Source organism: Ailuropoda melanoleuca, chromosome 11 (assembly GCF_002007445.2).
Source record: "Ailuropoda melanoleuca isolate Jingjing chromosome 11, ASM200744v2, whole genome shotgun sequence".
NCBI lineage: Eukaryota > Metazoa > Chordata > Mammalia > Carnivora > Ursidae > Ailuropoda > Ailuropoda melanoleuca.
Genome location: NC_048228.1, coordinates 92210492 through 92231235, shown reverse-complemented (window position 1 = coordinate 92231235; position 20744 = coordinate 92210492). Strand labels below are relative to the sequence as shown.

At 39.2% G+C, this 20744-nt stretch overlaps 1 protein-coding gene across 1 annotated transcript in view; it reads right to left on the bottom strand.

The window, feature by feature from the left end:
- PPARGC1A (PPARG coactivator 1 alpha) overlaps window positions 1-20744 on the bottom strand; it is a 461990-nt gene that overhangs the window by 19005 nt on the left and 422241 nt on the right. Inside the window, exons 5-9 of the mRNA XM_034670962.1 lie at window positions 19879-20001; window positions 18817-19021; window positions 14526-14571; window positions 14343-14416; window positions 472-1387 (exon numbers count right to left, since the gene is read on the bottom strand). Coding sequence (XP_034526853.1) covers window positions 472-1387; window positions 14343-14416; window positions 14526-14571; window positions 18817-19021; window positions 19879-20001 — 1364 coding nt within the window. The remainder of the gene's footprint in view (window positions 1-471; window positions 1388-14342; window positions 14417-14525; window positions 14572-18816; window positions 19022-19878; window positions 20002-20744) is intronic.

Sequence of the window (20744 nt, the reverse complement as noted above, 5' to 3'; positions counted from 1 at the left end):
CCAACTGAGCATGCTCTGAAACACCGGATGACATAAAGCAGCTTTTTTTCTTCCTAGCTACTGGTGAGATTTCCCAGTGACTGTGATCATTTAGTCAGCTTTGAGGTCTGGGAGTGATGTGTTCTCTCCCACCCTCTCTTATTGATGTTAACGCCGAGCGCCAGTCCGGTACATTGTCAGCTTTATCTTGCATGGATCTCAACTATCCTGGCACAGGGCAGCTCTCCAGGTAATGGAAAAAGTTAGATGAGCAAGTTTCTTACAAATTGCTCTCTGTGATCCGACTGGCTCAAGGCACTGTGTCAGCTCAAGGCTGACAGATTTCAGAGAAGATGGGGAGGAATGTCTAACAACAACCTGGTTAGTTCCAGAGGTGCTGGGAATGGCCTGGTGAGAGGGGCTGGGGCTGTCTGTGGGCTTTAAATGTGGTTGTTGGACCTTACTCTTTGGGTGGGCGTTGGCAAGGTTTACCTTGAAGAGGATCTACTGCCTGGGGACCTTGATCTTGACCTGGAATATGGTGATCGGGAACACGACCTGTGTCGAGAAAAGGACCTTGAACGAGAGCGCATCCTTTGGGGTCTTTGAGCAAATAAGGATTTGGGTGGTGACACGGAATCCCTACATGGAGAGTTAAAAGAAGAGCAAGAAGGCGACACACCGAACAATGAATAGGACTGCGTGCCGTCCCAAGGGTAGTTCAGTTTATCATTTTCATCTTCGCTGTCATCAAACAGGCCATCCATGGCTAGTCCTGAATTTATAAACATAGGTAGTTTGGAGAATTGTTCATTACTGAAATCACTGTCCCTCAGTTCACTGGTCTTGTCTGCTTCGTCGTCAAAAACAGCTTGACTGGGATGACCGAAGTGCTTGTTCAGCTCGGCTCGGATTTCCTGGTCTTGGAGCTGTTTTCTGGTGCTGCAAGGAGAGACCTGCTTGCCCGCCTCCGAAGTCTCTCTCAGGTAGCACTGGTCTGAATCTGTGGAAGAGCAAATTTGCCCCTGCCGATCGGAGGAGACATCTTTATATTCTAGTGGTCTAGAGTCTTGGAGCTCCTGTGATAGATTAATGAGTATTTCTGTTTTGGAATTAATTGACTGACAATAGTCATGGTCACCAAACAGCCGTAGACTGGGCCGCTTGGCCTTCCTTTCCTCGTGTCCACTGGTGAGCACGGAGGTCTTGCTGAGCTGCGCGTACAGCTCAGACTGCTCGGGCCCTTTCTTGGTGGAGTTATTGCCTTGGGCGCCCGAAGGCTCACTGTTCCGGGGCTTCTTGGACGGCGGAGGTACCACAGTCTTGCAAGAGGACTTCAGCTTCGGAGAAGTCCTGAAAGGGCTATCTTGGTTGGCTTTATGAGGAGGAGTTGTGGGTGGAGTTAGGCCTGAGGTCAAAAAGGAAAAACAACAACAACAACAACAACAACAAGGAGGGGGTGGGGGTGGGGAGAGAGACAAGAGACAGAGATGGTGTTGTTAAATGCCAGGAGCATGTTTCCCGAACTCTTCCAGGATTTCGGACAAGGAACCGAAATTCATGACAAGGCCTGAAAAAGTGCCTGTCTCCCCCTCGGTCTCTGTCACCAAGGAAAGAGGGATCTCACTACCGCCGGGCAGCCGCAAAATCCGTGATATTTTGTATTTTAAACGCCTGAGCTAACAGATCTTGCTTCCCAGAAAGCATGAACGCCTCACTACCGGCCTCCACCGCACCAGGCACTAGGAGAGCTCGCATCTCCAAGGGCGCGGTCTGTCTGCCTTACGGAGAACGAACAGTGGGGCCCGGGGCGGGGCGGGGGGCACAGACCAGCTTCGGTAGCACTCTTCTGCAAAGAAGGCTGCCGAGCACACGAGTGGCTCAGAAATTGTTCTCTCATCGAGGATATCTACCCATGGAGCCCAAGAACTAGGCAACTTAAAAAAAAGAAAGGGGAAAAAAAAAAGATGGGATGACAGCACATGTGGGGCAGGGTCAGACTGACAGAGACAACTTCCAAGTGAAGTTCAGAAACACACGACAGAGCAAGGCAGGGAACCAGACAGCTCTGCAACTTGACGGCGGTGATTCTTTGTCTCCACAGTTCATTAACTTAGTAAACCATGGCTAATGTAGGTATAATACTTTCTTGTAAGCATAACTAATACATTCTGTCTAAAATATGCTTCTGCGACAGAACCCTAAATGAACAGGAACACTAAATACCGCAGTGCCAGTGGACCATTTTATTTAGAGCACAACATCGGGGCGGGCGATGAGGCTAAAGGATTGAAGTGGATCCAAACTTCAGCAACCAACTAATTAAAAAAGTAAAAAAAATAAATAAAGGGAGACGAGAGAAACCCCATCAGTGGGTGCCTTTTGTCCTTCTCTAGGGAAGAGCAGAAAAAGGCCATCAGAGGCCATCGTGGGAGAGTCTGCGAATTACAGTTGCCTCCTCTGTGTTTTAACCCTGAGAAAGTTCTATGCATCCCTTTACACCAAGGGAGGGTAATTGGGAAACAGCTCCAGAGTCCAAGGAACTTTGAAGAAGGGCAGGCTGGAGTTCAAATGACTTTATGCTTACAAGGGAATATTTGAGTTTACCACACATTTTCTATTTAGAAGGATGGGTGAAGGCTATTCAGCAGAAAAGAACTTCAAGTCTGCTAACAAGCCTGGGGTTAGACTTAAAGCAACTGCACATTTCAAGGAAATGGCAGAGAAATCTAACCTTGTTGGAGAAAGGAAAAAAAAATACATACATATATATATATATATATATATACACACACACACACACACACACACACACACACACACACACACATAACCAAGTAGGTCACAGAAAGCCACTTGAAATTTTGATATGATCAGGAAAATACTGCCTCTTTCTCCCACTTTACAATAAAAAAGTGGAAGACATTAATATTAATATCTCCTCTATAATAAAATATTTTACACTAATATTTGGCAATTTTTATTATGCATAGCTAATGCTCCTTAAATGAGAGAAAACCTACAAAAATGCAAGGTAATTTGATTCTGGAAATCCATTCCAGAAAAGTTCAGAAAGACAGGGAAATACAAACATAAAGAGAAGGGACACATCAGAGTCCCAGAAAAGCTCCCTCGATTAGCAGCCAGGCGCTGTTCTCCAGAAGATAACCGGGAGGGGACATACTGTGTCACTGAGGCACACTCTCCTTTTGTTCCCTCTTTCGTGGACAAGTATGTCTTTTTCTCAATCTAAGAAATTCCTATATAATCGAATTGTCTCCTTTCTCTCTCTTTTTCCCTCGTTTTTGCACGGCCGCGTCATAACACGGATGTCTACCGCATGCTACCTTCGATTGCCATTACAACAAATTTTAAGATACTGATGCCCCCCCTCAGACAAATGACAAATTCTCAGATATTTCTCATAGGAGGCTAACATGCTCAAAGAAATAATGATGAATAATCTCTCTTTGCTGAGCAAATAACAGTCAAATATTCCAAATGACGTAGCCCTTGAATGGGGGAGATGACATTTGACATCCTAAAATCCGATTTCATAAATCTTCTCATGGTTTCCAAAGTAGGATAGTTTTTACTTTCCTAATAATTTACTGCCAGGATCACTCGTTTGATACTTATCAGATAATACTATATATTCTTGCACATCTCTTTTTGAATGTATGTTTTATCTTGTCTCTCCAAATAAATTATATGCTCTTAGTGGAATATTGCCTGGGCTTCTTTTTGCAAAAATTCTTACTCGTATTTTTTTCCCCCTAGGGGCGCCTGGGTGGCTCAGTCTGTTAACCGTCTGCCTTCAGCTCAGGTCATGATCTCAGGGTCCTGGGATCGAGCCCCGTATTGGGCTCCCTACTCAGCAGGGAGCCTGCTTCTTCCTCTGCCTCTCCAGCTCCCCCTGCTTGTGCTCGCTCGCTTTCTCTTTGTCAAATAAATAAATAAAATCTTTAAAAAAAATTTTTTTTTCTACATTCTCCTTTAGTACTGGGTCTCACATTTCAGTGGCCCAAGAATAACTTGGGAAGCTGGTCAAACATTTTTAATGAGGTGGTTCATGGACCACATATGGAGAGCCTCTGTCCTGTCATATCCATGCAGCACATTGCCTTGTTCTCAGGTACATGTATTTTGACTGACATTCTAGACGTATAAAAAGAAACCCTAAACTTCAGAAACACCAAATTAGGCCACTATTAAAGAGAGACTAGTTCTAAATATAGCTCAGCTATCTAGGGATTTTAAATATAGAAATTCTTTTTAGTCTTGAACATTTGAAACCCTTGTCCTAGTACCTAAGCTCATTATCGCTTAAATAACTGATTCTCAAGTTGCTCTTGGGAGTGGCGACACCCTGATTGTCGTTGTGGGGTTTTTTTTGTGTGTTTTTTTTTTTTCTTTTGAGTTAAAAACCAAGCCTTTTACCTTCTTCCCATCTTAGGCAGCCTGCAGCAAGGGGAACAGACATTCACTGAACACCTACTATGTGCTGGATAATATACCAGAGGCTGGAACATCAGGGACTTCATGGGCCAATCTCCAAAACTTGAAGAAAGTACACGTTCTTGCGCATATGCTTAAAATTTACAGAAACACTGAGATAACCAAATATATACCCTAGGAGTGAAAATAGGGCTGTAAATTTCTGTTGGCGCACTTTGTTAAAAAAAATAATACTACTTGCCCAATGGACTGAAGTTATTTTAGGATTAGTGAGTAGGTGGGTAAGGGAAAACAATTCAGATAATTCCCTAAACTTTTTACTGTTTACTGAAATGTCTTTATTCAGAGACTACCTCCCAGCAAGACTGAGAAATCTCAAGGACGGAACCACCAGCACCTAACTGAAAATCTATTTACAGCTAGAGTGGAGAGCCAAAGCAAAACAAAGCAAAAGCAAAACAAAGTGCAAGAAGTACTTGTTTTTTGTGTTTTGTGTTTTTTGTGTTGTTTTTTTTTTTTTAACATAGTGTCAAACTTTTAAGAGCCACTGATGGGACAGGGACCCCCTTCCTGCACCCCAACTAACTGGCTCTCTCCTAGGTGCCCCAGCCAGATCTCAGTCCCCTGCACTAGGAGGGCAGTCAATACTCAATTCCTTCATGCACTACCTTCGCTCATCTTCCCTCTAATGGCCAGACTCTCAATTTCACCCCACAAGCTTAAATCAACAGCACTAATGCCTCCCATAACCTCCGGATTATTTCCTGTGTGTTGATTTTCTGGGGAATGTGTACCTTTTGGTGTTGACAGTACAAGGTATATTCCATGCTCTCTCTTGAACTTAGCAGGTTTTGACAGATTTGTGTGAGGACAGATGGCCATTACAGGCTGAAGGCTGACAAGAGGCAGTTCAGAACATGGTTAACACACTTGCACAAACTCTCAGCAGTGCAGAATGTAATTCAGACTAGAGCTTTTTTATTACTGCCTATTTTCTTTTGTCAAAAGAGCCTGCTGTGCAGAGCAACAAATGGCTGCTATTACCCAGAATGTAATGGGTGTCAGACAAATCACGTAACACAAACAATCAAGAGTATGTAGGTCATATTTCAACAGAGCACAACCTTCGCAATATTTCTGATTACTGCATTGAAATGTGTTCCTGCATCACTCACACTCCTGCACTTCCGCACAGCAAATCGGGCAGAAGTGCCACACACTCCACAGTCATCCTTCTAAACAGCCCTTGTATTTAAAAAAAAAAAAAAAAAAACAGAGACAAGTTTTGTTTTGTTTTGTTTTTCATTATGTGCCATAAANGTTTTGTTTTGTTTTTCATTATGTACCATAAAACGATTTTCTTTGACGAGTTCTCTTTTGGGTTTGTTTGTTTAATTGAATGACTCCGATAAATGATGACTGCCCTGGTGTGTGTGTGTGTGTGTGTGTGTGTGTGTGTGTGTGTTCCACAATCCACCCAATGACTTCAGCAGGGTTTTGTTTTGTTGCTGTTGTTGTTTTAATAGTTTATAACATTTTACAGAGTCTACTGCTCTATCCCTGACTTGCTTTGGAGTTTCCGACAGTGGGATTTTTCTTAGGTCACGTGGCAGTTGCCATATTTCTTGAGGAAGAACAATGAGAAGATGAGTTTCTTACTTGCTTAAAAACTTACTAAAAAAGGACCGGGCAGAGAGGTGTGTGGCTTATCCTACTTTTATATTTCATGCCTCAAGAACTTGGAGTGGGTGTCAAGGGATCACAGGAAGGGCTGATACTAAGGATGAATTGTTACTGCTCTGCTGGTGAGAATATTTTGCTATAAAAGCTCCTCCCCAACTTCCCCAGGACTCCCTGGAGGTCCAGAGAGGCCAGCCACTGAAGGGTTAATGCTCCCGGGGGGAACCTCTCACACCCTGTACTCTGGAGGCCATCACCCCAGACTGTTCTGACTGTAGTACCCCTGCCTTTACTGCTTTTTCAATATGTCCTGTTTCACCCCTGATTCCCGGGGAGCAAACTGGCCTCACAGAAAAGCTCCAGAGCATTCCTGTGACATGTACCTAATTCCCCAACTCTTGCTCATGGAAGACAAAGATATGAATTGGCATCCATTCAGTTTCCCACATTGCTGGGGCAGGAGTGGGGATCAGGGTTAGGGGAGGGGAAACCTGTCTTTCCAGGCAGCTATCACCAATGCTCCCCCCCCCACCCAAGCTGATGTGGGAGAGGAAAGTCCTTTGTTATTCTTGGCTTAAAAGAAATTTGGATAGTATTATTTCCCAAAAAGATACCTCAGGAACAAAGGAATGATCTTTCCAGATGTTGGGTCAAGAAGAATGAGATCAAAAAAAGAAAATGAAGGATATAGTTGAAATATGGGAGAAATCCCTGACAGTAAGAGTTGCCAAACACTGGAATGGGCTGTAAAGAGAATTTGTGGGTCTCCCTTTCTTGGATTTTTCGGGCTCAGGAATGGATTATATGACCTGTCAAAATCACTTTCCAGTTCTCTCATGCTGGGGTTTTCCTTTTAAAACTACCAACTACTATTCATATTTTGCTTTGGTTTATTTCCCCAAAGGTAAGTCACATACAAAAGACACATATACCGAAAGGATACAGCAAATTTTTGCTGTCTGTCAATATTCTGTCCAGCAAAATGAATTTTTAAATGGGAAGTCCAAAAAGGATAATAATATAAAACTCCACATAAAAGAAATTACAAATTGATTGGTTAATGAGTGGGTTCTTAAACACAAGTCCACCAAAGTGCAGTTTGAATGATTGCCAATTTAAAACAAGGCCAAACATAAAGTGAAAAATAAACAGCATCCAATCACTCATCTTCTGTCATCAAAACCATGAGGAAAAGACAATACAAATGAAAGACAACGTTGCTAAGACCCAGTGTGTTAGGGTGACGAGACTGCCAATTATTTGGTTGTTCTCATTTCTCTACTTAGTTATAAAAGAGTTATATTGCTTTTTATTACTTTCACAGTAACAACTTTAAAAACAATCTACATGTCCATGTACACATACATATATACATACGTGAAATTTTGGGGTCAGCCACTTTGGTCCCTAACCAAATTTCTTCATGTCTGCTGGATAAAACCATCATCTGGTTGAGCTGACATTGCTTTGCCATTTTCATTTCAGAAACAAAAAAAGTCTAGCACTCTGAAAATCTCCATATGCGATAGATTTAAAGGCCTTCTGCCAAAAGAGCATTCTCTCCTCTCATCTTGCTTTACTAACAGCTATTTTGAAATCAAATTAGTTTTTACACCTGTAAAAAAGAAGTGTTTTTTTTATCAGCCAAAATGAGCTAGTTTAGGACAATCACAAAGTCAGACCAGCTGGCAATACCTAATAAAGCAAACTTCCTGTCTCATCCCTCCTGTTTCCCAAAGACTCTGCAGATGGGGCAGAGGGATTATTCTGGAGGTCTCAGAATTTGGTTGACTTTTTACACTTGTACTTCAATGTCTGGAAAATTTCACCAAAATTTGTGAGAGTAAAGAGAAAGAAGACAGCAGAAAGTCCTGGGCAAGAGCTTGATCCATTTCCTTGGCCAGAACTACATGGATTAAGCCTGTAGACCAAGGACCAACGAATCAACCACGTGACTGTTTCCACCCCATCTACCCCCTTGCTGCACCTATGGCTGACATCATTAACTGACTGTGACGTTTGCACCGAGTATAGACTTGGCCTTGTAATCCTCAACACAACGCTCCTGGCAGCTAATAACCAATCAATGACACTTGGCAAGTGAAATGAAACCTATTTAACATAACAGCTGTTGACTACTCTCTTTGCAATTCAGGCTTCAGGAAAGATACACCATCTCTAGTTGGACAGACATGCTTTGAACCCGGATCCACCACAGAGCTAGTGTCAACATATAGCTTTTTCCTCGACGATGCAATCGCCAGAGAATCAAAAAGATAACATATACAACATGCTTACTGGGGAGAGCCTAACCTCCAGAATGTGTAGTAATGTAGAAGGAGGTGTTGTTGAGAGAGTATCAAAGAGGAGATTTTTCTACCTCGATTTAGCAGATCCCATACCCACACCCAAAATGGTGTATGTTCAGTTTTATGGGGGAATTAGAGGGATTTTTGCCACAAAGAAAATATGTAACTTTATATATGAGTGTGCCAAAGAGAGAACAACATTAGGGCCAATGAAAGGGAACGGGTGAAGACGATCAAACATTGAGAAGACGAGCAATCAGGTACAATGACCTCGGCAGGTAAAGTTAATGCAGAATTAGTAATGAAATATCTCATATTTATGGAATACTTCTGTATGCTGGCACTGGAGGAAGCCTTTTTCATGTTTTATCTCTCTCCGCAGAGTGCCTCAATGAGATACTGGTATTGTTATTATCTTCAGTGGGTTCATTAGGATCCTGAGTCTTACAAAAGTTAATTAAAATGACCAAAGACCACCTTGCTAGAGGGTAGATTCAGAATTTGAACTTGGGTTTGTCCAATGTCAGAGCCAAGGTTTTGCACAAGCTCACTAAGCCATGCTGTCTGCTTTTAGAAAATCATAGTAGACTACTTTCATTTGGAGCTTTGCTGCTTATACGTTTTTAAATTCTGGCTGAATGCACATATAATTGCCATTTCTGGATGTCAAAAATGGTTGAATACTGGCAATTTTATTTTTCAACCTATATTTTAGTCGTTGGAGTCAGACAATAATTTGATTTGGGAATTATAAATAGGACTTAAACATTAAGGAAACTAAGACCCAGAAAAGATTAAGGAGAGAGAAAAGCATTTTAGCAATTAAAAGACGAAGGTGGAAAAGTACATACTCTGTCTCGTCGCTCCTTACTGATCTCACTGCCCACTGCCAAGTACGTGTTACTCAAACATCGCTTTGATTTCCTGCCTTCTTGCTTCTGCTCCATCAATATCTTCTCCCCTTTCCATCTGTGCAGTTCAAATCTGATACAAATATTTCTCTCCCTAAGGCTCCCCAAGTCAGTTTAGCCTATGGAGAGCACAGTTCCCTCCACACTCCTTTCCGTGGATCACCTGGGTCCTTCACTAATAATAATACCTAATGCTTCTTCTGGTCCTTGAACCATCTTTGTAATTCTTCTCAATCTTCCGTGCAATCGTTGTATTTAACTTGAGGCAAAGTTACAGGGTTCTCCTTGATAACTTCTTTTCTCCCTTTGGTGATTCTCCTGCAATCGCTGTTTGTCACATCCTGCAATCCCTACCCTGCGAGAAATGTTACTAAAGATTGTTCGAGGAGACCAATGCAACCATTACATATTGCATCACGGTTCAAATGAATGATATCTCTATTCAAAAAAACCTCTTCTTTACACCACCCTCCAGTCAAGTTCCAAAGTTCTCTTCCCAGCCTCCTTCAGCATGCTCCAAGTTCTTCCCTGGTCCCTTGTTATCCTAGAGCTCTAAATTCTTTCTATTTTGTAAGGCAATTTGGCCCTACCTCAGTTTCTCTAATTTGCATCTTCACACTTAAAACCACCACACTAAATAAACTAAAAACCATCCCCTGGGCCCACCTTTCTTAGATGGTAACAAAACATTGTAGGTAATAAATAATATTTTGCTTTCATGCTACTTGCACAATGTGTGTTATTTTCCCCGACAGTCCATAAGCCCACACCTTAAACACAAGGACTTCTGTTTAGCAGCCAAGGACAATGCTTCATGCTTTATATGGATCAGTCTCTAGGTCTTCCATTTGCTGTACATTCACTAAGACCTATCATATTGCAAGCATAGAGCAGGTATTAAAAACATGTTGGTAAATTGATTTCCATCGTATCCAATCATCCTTCAAAGCCCCAAGAGGAAAGGATTCAAACCAGTCAGATGAATTCTGGTTCACTGACAGAAATAAATCCACTGTGTGTATTTTTAAGGATTCTAAATATGTAAAAAAAATGTATCTTCTATAAATCTCTACTTGTCTTTCAATAGTGTAGGCTAATAAACTTCCAAAATCATCACTAAATTATCTAAAATTTGGTATCTATCGATAAGAAAAATGTTAAAACTTTTGCAAAAAGAAAATAGAAATGCTTTTTTGTAACACCATGATCTCACTAATGGAAGAAATGCAATTAAAATGATAAAATTTTAAAAACAAAGATATCTAATGCCAGAAAGGTTGTAATAAAGCAAGTATATCCCTGTAGTGAATGAAAGCACACCTTTGGAAAGCAATGTGGCAATATATACCAGAAGACCCCAAGATATTCTATCTTTACATTCACTATTAAAAACTACTAAGAATTTATCTTGAGAAAATAAGATAAAGCTTATGAACAGAACAACAAAACCCACGAATATCTGATTAAAATGGTCAGAGGACGTGAATAGGTATTTTTCCAAAGAAGACATCCAGATGGCCAACAGACACATGAAAAGATGCTCAGCATCACTCATCATCAGGAAAAGGGACATTAAAACCACAATGAGATGTCACCTTTTACCTGTCAGAATGACTATTAGCAGAAATATAAGAAATAACAAGTGTTGATGAGAATGTGGAAAAAAAGGAAAACTTGTGACTGCTGGTGGAAATGTAAATTGATGCATGCACTCTGGAAAACAATAGGGAGATGCCTGAAAGAAATTAAAAATAGAAATACCATATAATCCAGTAATTCCATTGTTGGGTATTGACTCACCAAAAATGAAAACACTAGGTAGAAAAGATACATGCATCCCTATGTTTATTGCAGCATTATTTAAAATAACCAAGATAGAAAAGCAATAGATGAGTAAAGAAGATGCAGTGTACATATATAACGGAAAATTACTCAGTCATTAAAAGAAAGAATAAAATCTTGCCACTTGTGAAAGCATGAATGGATCTAGAGTGTCTTATGCTAAGTGATATAAGTCAGATAGAGAAAGACAAATCCCATATGATTTCACTTACATGTGGAATCTGAAAAACAAAACAAAACACAGAAACAAACAAGAAACAGACTCATAAATACAGAGAACAAACTGGTGATTGCCAGAGGGGAGGGAGGTGGGGGGATGGGCAAATTAGGTGAAGGGGATTAAGAGGTATAAACTTCCAGTTATAAATATGTCAAGGGGATGAAAAGCACAGCATAGGGAATTAATCAATAATATTGTAATAAACTTACATGGTGACAGGCGGTAACTACACTTATGTGGCGAGCACTGCATAATATATAGAAGTGTTGCATCACTATGTTGTATACCTGAAACTCATACAACGTTGTATGTCTACTTCAGTAAAAAAAAATATATATGAACAACCATTTCTAATGCAGTGCTATTTCAAAACGATAACACTTTCTAACAACCTTAATTTATAAGAGGAGTATGATTAAATAAGTTTTGATTACGTACTAAAACTAATGTCATATAACACACTAAAAGCCTGATAATAAAGGGTCTGTGATAATACAAAAATTCTCATTAAAATGTTGACTGAAAAATCAGGATGCAAAATTATATTTACAAAATGATTATAGTATAAATATAATGTATAAAATTATCCATATGAAAAAAATGCTACGGATAACATCGCATCTTAGAATTGTGAATAGGGGCCCCTGGGCTGCTCAGTCAGTTAAGTGTCTGACTTGATCTTCGCTCAGGTCATGATCTCAGGGTTGTGGGATAGAGGCCCCCCCATCGGGCTCTGTGCTTATCCGGGAGTCGGCTTGAGATTGTTTCCCTCTCCCTCTGCCCCTCTCCCTCTGCCCCCTGCTATGCTCTCTCTCTCTCTTTCTCTCTCAAATAAATAAATAAATAAATAAATCTTAAAAAAAAGAATTATGAATATTTTTCCACTAGTTTATATTTTTGACATTTTTATAGTAAGCTTAAATTATTTATAGTAAGAAAATAATAAAAACCTTTTAACAGAAGTCTTGGTGTGGGTGTATAAAGAGGAAGCTTTCTCAATCCTCTCTGAAACAAAGTAACTAATACAACATTCTCAACACTTATAGTAAATAGATTCTTTTCAACTGAGTTGTTATCATAAGCCACAGTCCTATTTCCCAAACCAGTTGATGTCTATTATAGTGGTAACTTGAATTACGTAAGGTAATAAAATATGATGCCATTGAATGAAGTATAAGAAAAATTGTTTCTCTGAGAAGAACCAATAAAGGTATGTCACTAAAAGAAAAGCTGCCAAATGGGTTGTAGACAGGTGGTATCAGAAACACTGGGAAAACATGGGAAATCATGATTATTATTGATTTACATGAAAATCATAAAAATCTAGAATGATTTTGCACTCAGACTACTACACAATATCTTTAATTTTTTTCTTTTAAAAAGCAAGAAATGAACAGTGGATACCATCTAAGATACATTGTTATTACTACAGTTTGTGCCAGAAACAGGAATGGATTGCCAGTTAGGACATTTAAGTTCAAGGCAAAGATCTCTGTATCTTATACCAAAAAAAAAAAAAGATATTTGAATATTTCTTTATATGACTTAGGCAAAAGTAAAATGACAAAGCTGTATACTTTAATCAATGTTTTGGATAAGCCCACCAAATACTCATTCTCACTGGTCAGGTAAGAAGGCTTCTACTGCATGTAATATATATACATAAAAGTGACTTATAACCATATAAGTAATTATAATTTATTTAAGAAATGATGTTACATATATGTCTATAAGTGAGTATATGTGTATATATACGCATGCATATAAAGATGTGTATATATATGTATGCATATAAAGATATGTATACATTTGCATATGTATATGTGTGTACACACAAAAAAATATGTATATAAATACCATGAAATTAACTACTCTACTGCTCGACCAAATCATGCGATCATGCAGTAGGCCTTTCATAAGGTGGTAATTTAGCAAACTCAAAGGCTGAAATTAAACTTAGTGACAATGGCCATGGTGTACATGGGCACTATAGTTCTGGCTGGAAGCATCTTGTATAAGTTACTGTTCCTTTACCCTTATCAGCAATGGCCAGAGCCAAGGAGCTTCTTGTTCAGACAGCCTAAGATTCACTTTCTGGCCTAGTTCTGTACCTAAACCTAAAACACTCAGTGCAAAAGCACCGTTTCCACCCAATTTAGAAGTCTGCCTAGGAAGTCTGTGAATTATTAAGTTACTCCAAGTTTTTAAAGCTCCTTCCTCTTCAGTATATAAAGTAAGACTGACTAAATGAGTCCAGAAGTCCAAATGGCGAAGAAAATCAGTCTTGTTTAAAAATATCTAAGTACATTTTGTTTTGGTGAATGGGCACATTTTCATTTTTCTCCTTTGCTGAAAAGATATAAAAATGGTAGCATATATAAGAGAACATTATACTGTTAAGTATAATGGTGAGTAAGAAAATATTCCAATTAAAACATTGATATAATGAATAAACTGCGGTTCAAAACTTTGCTCCTTGCTTTCTAGCTCTGTGATCCTGGGCAAGTTGATTAACATTTCTGAATTTTATATCCTCATCTTAAAGATGAGAAAATTACCACTATCTTCATGAGGTCATTGTGAAACTAGTCAAAACCACTTACATGCCTGGCATGTTTATTGAGTGGGAGACCAATAAATGTTAATTTCTCCTCCTGCTCAAGCTTTGGTGTCATCTGACATAGGGTTACTTCAGGATCTAAAGCGGTAGTATACATCAGAGGGTCTGGCCCAGGTCTGACACACAATAAGTATCTTCTCTTTAAAATAAAAAAAAGAAGTGAAAATATTTATATGTAACTTCTTATCTAATGTTGCTTATACTATTCGTCAATTTCATTAATCACATGGAGAATATGCACTATTACTTAATACATATTTCTCATACACACACACACACACACACACACACACACAGAGTTCCAAGTGAAATGTAAGGCTTACCTGCAGTTCCAGAGAGTTCCACACTTAAGGTTCGTTCAATAGTCTTGTTCTCAAATGGGGAACCCTTGGGGTCACTGGAAGATATGGCACATTTATAAAAACAAACTGAAATGGAGTTGCTGTAGCCAAATGTATTAGAACCCCCTTCCCTTTCTGAAAATGGTTACATTTCTTAATACTTACTTTGGTGACTCTGGGGTCAGAGGAAGAGATAAAGTTGTTGGTTTGGCTAAAGGAAAAAAAAAGGAAACTAATTATGAAATATTGAGTTTTGTGGCTTGGTTTTCTTTTTTTTTCTTTTTTAGAACATTTTTTCTTACTACAATCAGGTTGGAAACTGGAAACTGGAAAACTAAAGTAAGGAAATCCCTGAATATTGGATCAAAGTCAGACAACAGTCCATTATGCTAAAACAAATTGCAAACAACATTTGCATCGGTAAACTATCATTCAAAAACACATACAAAAACAGAATTTTCCCCCAAATGTAGCATCTCTGTTAAGGATACAAAATTTGCATCATACCATCAGAGAGAAATAATGTGTTCTATTTTAATTTGGAATACAGTACACGGTTTGTTTAGACAAGAAAACAGCAGAATAACTATAAGACAACAGAACGTTATGAATATTCAGTTGATTTTTCTCCTAAAATGTATAATTTTATATCTAGCCCTGAGAATAGGTTATTTCTATGAGGCCAGAGATCAAGCAATAACCATTCCATTTACAGAAAATTAATTGAGAGATTATGACAAATTGCGGACATTGACCCGGACGGTTTAAGGGGTTCAGACCCCCAAATCTTACAGACAACTAAAGTAAGATACTGCATTTATCTGTTGAGAGACCTATAGACTTGCAAAGAGAGCTCATTTACTTCCTTTTATGCTTCCTAAATCTTACCTCCTACAGGAGGCATTTCCCAATTAGGAAGGGTGGAGTAAGAATCTTCTCACTCCAAAATTTCAATTGCTTCTCCTTGGCAGTCTTGTATTTTGAACAGAAGGAGGGGAAAACATGATGAGAAACGTACTTGGGATATACATCCACATATTATGTATATATATGCTTATCTATAAAGATATATTTATATGTATGTAGGTTTATGTCAATTTTCTCTCATTAGCATAACTACTTTCAAAAGGTCAGGAGGTAGTCATTTACGTAATGAAAATCATAGATTTGAAACTAAAAAGGTGTTTAGAATACACTCTTATTTTATGGATGAAAAAACCTGAGACCTAAAGATGTGAAATGATATTTCCAGGGCCATAAAGCTAGTTACTGACAAAGTCAGCCCAGAATATGTTTTCTTTTTCCTATTACCAAAAGGAATTGCATTCAATAGATATTAAAGTAAATTAATCAACCCCAGTAATTAAGATCCTTTGAAATGTGAAAATATTATTTATGTCCAAATTAGGCTGAAATTACATACTTTACTTGGATAAATAGTATTTACATATTTAATTTGTCGATTTAGATTTAGTTTTTAAACAATTGAATGGTTTATCATCCATCCAATGTGCATCCAGAAATACGAAGTTCATGCTGTCTTCTACAAATTAGGTAGCTTGATTGATTGGCTTTTATATATACAGATAAATGAACTGGTTTTATATTAATTTTTTTAGTATGTCTGATATAATGAGCCTTTCCAAAAGAACACACTCGTGAAGGAAATTTACCAACATTTTCGGCGTTCAACTAATAATTAGGATCACGCATACAGGCTCCACAGGAAGTGTTGCTAGATAGGAACTGTGTGCTATGTCACACAGTAAATACACACTGAAAATCGGTCTCTGGGATTCCAGTTTTCAAGGTGTAGGGTAGGCTATCCGAAATGCTCAAAGGAAGATCCCTAACATTCTGACAGTTGGGTATAGGTGATGGCAAGGGCACTGGAAGGGGAGCCTTAGGCAGCGGCCATGTTTAATGGGACCGATGGCAAACAGGAAGAGAAGGCTATAGGAAGGTTCAGCCCCAAACCACATACAGTACAGAACGCCATCCCTGAATATGCCCACACTCACAGAAGCTAGAAGAACATTGATTTGGTTTTCTGGGAGTTTAATCCACACTACTCCAAAGAGGGACAGACCAGGGCCTCTAAGATCCTTGAGGGCGGGAATACATCTTTTTCATGCAGATCATGGTCTTTTTGATGAATGAATACATTAGCAAATGAATGAATAAATGAGTACAGGGGACACCAACATGAGCCAAAGGTCAGGTCATTATCCTAAGGAAGTGAAAAGAACTTGACCCCACAATGTTACAGACAGCACACATGCAGTTCACTGAGAGAACGTTACAGTACATCAAGAAAGAGAAACCTCAGTAGATCCTGGGTTACTGTCTCTAATTGTTAATATATTTTCTACTTTTAAAGTTTGAATCATAATTTAAATAAATCCTGGAGTTGACCATTTAATTTCCCCTTGGTTATTCACAGCCAGCCATGTTTAATTTGTTCTTGGCCTTTAACAACTATAGGAATTTTGTGAGGTTTTGTTTGTTTCGTTTTGTTTTTTTGTGTTTTTGTCCACAGGCTTTGTTCTGGTATAAACTTTGTATGCTTTGCCACAGGCATATATCTTTTTTAAAAAATCCGCATACAGCAGGTCTCATCTAAAGAATATATCCCCCGTAGGCCAATTTAACTCCTCACTGCCATGCTTTGTAAGAGTTTACAGTAATATTAGTGGTAAGTAGATTTAAAAAACAAACCCCAAACCTCCTAAACTCTCAAAATCCAAAAGGGCAAAATACAATTTTAAGAATATAAAAATTAAAAAAGGTGTTTTAAACATGTGTTGCATCTGGGCTCACTGGCTACAAGGTTATAGCTGGCTTAGGACTTCAAATTCAGCTCCAGAAAATGAACGCCAGACTGGGACACACTAGGACAAGGAGAGTAGCCCAGTGAATTTTGCAGTCCACTCACTGGAGTGAGCTCGGCTGCCTTCCCTTCACCGGAGGTTCTCCACACCATTGCATCCCACAGCACTGCTGGTTCTGCTCTAAGAAAAACTGGTCCAGCACGTGTGCATGAGGGGCCAATCAGGGCAAGGCGAGCTACCAAAAAATGTGGCCCATTTCAATAAATACCTTTCCCTGAACTGACAGAAAAGGATGGCCAAGTGATTTTGATATATCCACCAGGGAAAACCTGATTGAGAGCCAATTTAAAACTTTAAAAGAAGGTTCTTGAAGGTTTATGGTGAGATAGGGATGAGAGAGGGAAACTGAAAACACTGGAAAGAAAATACTTATTAAAAGCAGCAGCAACAGCATACCTGTATGAAATAATCATGGTTCAAAACAGGGATCAGGGACTACCACTCTGCAGCTGGAAGGGGAAGTCAGGGAAACAAAAGGGAAAAAAGAAGTGGGTGTTTGTAATTGCTATGTTAGAATATGCCTGCTTCTGGGGCGCCTGGGTGGCGCGGTCTGTTAAGCATCTGACTCCTGGTTTCAGTTTGGGTCCTGATCTCCAGGTTGTGAGATCAAGCCCTGCGTTGGGCTCCACATTCAGCACAGAGTCTGCTTAAGACTCTTTCTCCCTCTCCCTCCCCCTCCCTGCACTCTCTCTCTCTCACTGTCTCTAAAATAAATAAATAAATTTTTTAAAAAGTGAATATACCTGCTTCCACTATGAGGTTAAAGGTAGGGTTAATGTGGAAGCTGAGATATTTTAAAGCAACAGCAACTTTCAACAAGCTTCCTTTGGGCCTCTAAGACAGGACGATTTTGAGGGAAGAGCCAAAAAGAAAGAAAATATTATATCTCTGCCAAGACAGGTTTTCCCCAAATCACCCTGATCTGCCTCAGAAGCTTCAGCCTTCCAGAATGTATGGGGACAACAAAAATCAACCCAGATGCTTAGTTGGATCTGGGCAATATTTTTTAATAGAAAGCAAACACAAATAAATTCCAGGGATTTCCAAATCCTTATTTACAAAATAAAACCTATGAGCATAACATGTGGTCTTTAAAAAAAAAAGACTGCACTTAATAATCCGGAGAGGCTGCACCAACACCGTGTCTTCTTTCTTAAGGTATAGACAGCAAATCAACAATGCCTCATTTTTTTCCATTAATAGAAAGGAAAAAAGAAAAGCTTTTTAATATTGGCTAGCCCAGCTTGCTCCGAATTTCAATTATCTCTGCAATTCAGACTCCTCATAAACCTTTCACCACCCCCTCCCCACCCAGCTCACATTTCAGGGGCTTTTTGGTGACTGTGAATTAGGCTGCGTATTTAGCCGAATAGGACATGTTCAACCTGTGTCCAAGGAAAGATTTTTTTTTTTTTTATGAGTCTATAATAAAGTGCCAAATTCTCTTTCCAGAGATAGAGCAGTGGAGCGAAAGCCTGAAGTTGGGGCATTCCCAGCCCCGTACGTGCTTGCTTTGCCTTCAGCGCCCCGGCCGCCGACAGCCTGCGTGTTGGTCCCCAGCCTACCTTGTAAATGTTGAGACTGCGATTGTGTGTGGGACTTCTTTTTGGAGGTGCATTTGTCTCTGCTACTGTTCCTGTTCTCTGTGGGTTTGGTGTGAGGAGGGTCATCGTTTGTGGTCAGATACTTGAGAAGCTCCGAGCAGGGACGTCTTTGTGGCTTTTGCTGTTGACAAATGCTCTTCGCTTTATTGCTCCATGAATTCTCAGTCTTAAAAACAAGGCATAAAGAAAGCTAAAATTAGTGAACTGAACCTTATCAGAATGGATATAGGTTTTCTGAAGAGATGAGATTTTCAATGAAGTGTTCAGTCTAAGTGTACTAGATCCATGAGCTGTGAATAATTGTTTGCAGAACAAGGAAAGAAAATTACATTTAAAATTCCTAAATGACATTTATGCAGCTTTTTATTTCATTTCTCCTACATTTCAATGTTCCTACTCAGCAACATGTAACTAACAAGACCCTATAGCGCCTTTACTGTGAATAAAAAAAAATAAGCTGGTTTAAACCTTAATTTGCCACTGATTGCTGGAGCCCCGTATTCACAATTCTCTTAAGTACCCCTTAACGCTCCGTTTTCACTCACAGTGAATGGCAAGACAAACATTGTTTAATACAGCCCGCTAACCGAATTATGTCATTGCCAGCATTCTCGCCAATTAATGGCAGAGATCGATCTTTTGTGGGGATTCCAGAGCAATCTTTCTCAGGTTAGACAGCTGGCAAAATGGCAATCCTGCATCTTAAAGTCACTCACAGATAATACCAGCCTATCAGCACATTTTATTGGAACCCACATTGCTGCATGTATTAATAAAGTGGGCAAGGAGTAACAGACGGCAGAACTTCCATTCCAATCATCCGAAGACAAAACATAAATGAACTCTTTCTAGTTTAAAGTAGCTGGAGCACTGCTTTTGGAAACCCATTTCATATTGTTTCACATTATAAAGCAACTGCAGGATCCCAGCTGAATACATAGAAATAAACCTATCCTTTGTTTTACTGCTGCAAGCAAAATCCTTTGTTACTTTCCCTCCTATATTAGAAAGTTTGCATTGTACCTTAACAACTGCAGGGGTTGTTCTGATCCTGTGATTATGGTTTGCATGGTTCTGGGTACTGAGACCACTGCATTCATTATAACTTAGCTGAGTGTTGGCTGGTGCCAGTAAGAGCTTCTTAAGCTAGAAACATATCAGAGAAGAGGGAAAGCAAGAAAAGTTATGCATCTTTTAAGCATTAGAATAAGTTACTGAAATTTTAAACGTCATATTAATTAATTATAAAGATTAATTCTCTCACCCTTTAATTATAGTCACACCAAGGCACAGTAGTGCTAAAGGAAACACATTTTTAAAAAGTAAGAAAAAATTTGGCATTACACTACCAACTGTGAAAGTATTTCCCTTCCCTATATTTGAGACTTAGTATTGTCTACCTTGATTTTTGTTTTCTTTTGTTTTTTTCTTTTTTTGGAGAAAATAAGGCAAAAAGGATCTTCCTAAAAGGATTTCCAAATACCTACTAGGTGAGAAAAGTTGCCCTGCTAAATGAGGAATTGGGGGTTGGGGACAGAATATAGTACATTTTCCCCTCAATAACCCAAATGAATCAAGCGAAAATAAATAAAAGATTCTGTAATGCTTTGAATGATATTTCACAATCCAGTTTAACTTTACTGATTCAAAGGATATTTATGATAAAAGAGTGTCTATCACTGAAAAAGACTTGTAAGTAGATAGAGATTGATTCTGGCTCAGGCAAAGCATTTACTGTTCCTTGACTTCTCTTTCTTCATCTGACTTGCTGGCCTTCTAGGATCTCCCTGCTCAGACAAACAGTATGAGGCAGAGTCAACAACCCCTCCCAGTAAACCAATTATGTGGATGAAAATCCTCTGGTATCAATGTAAAGACATCAAAGTACC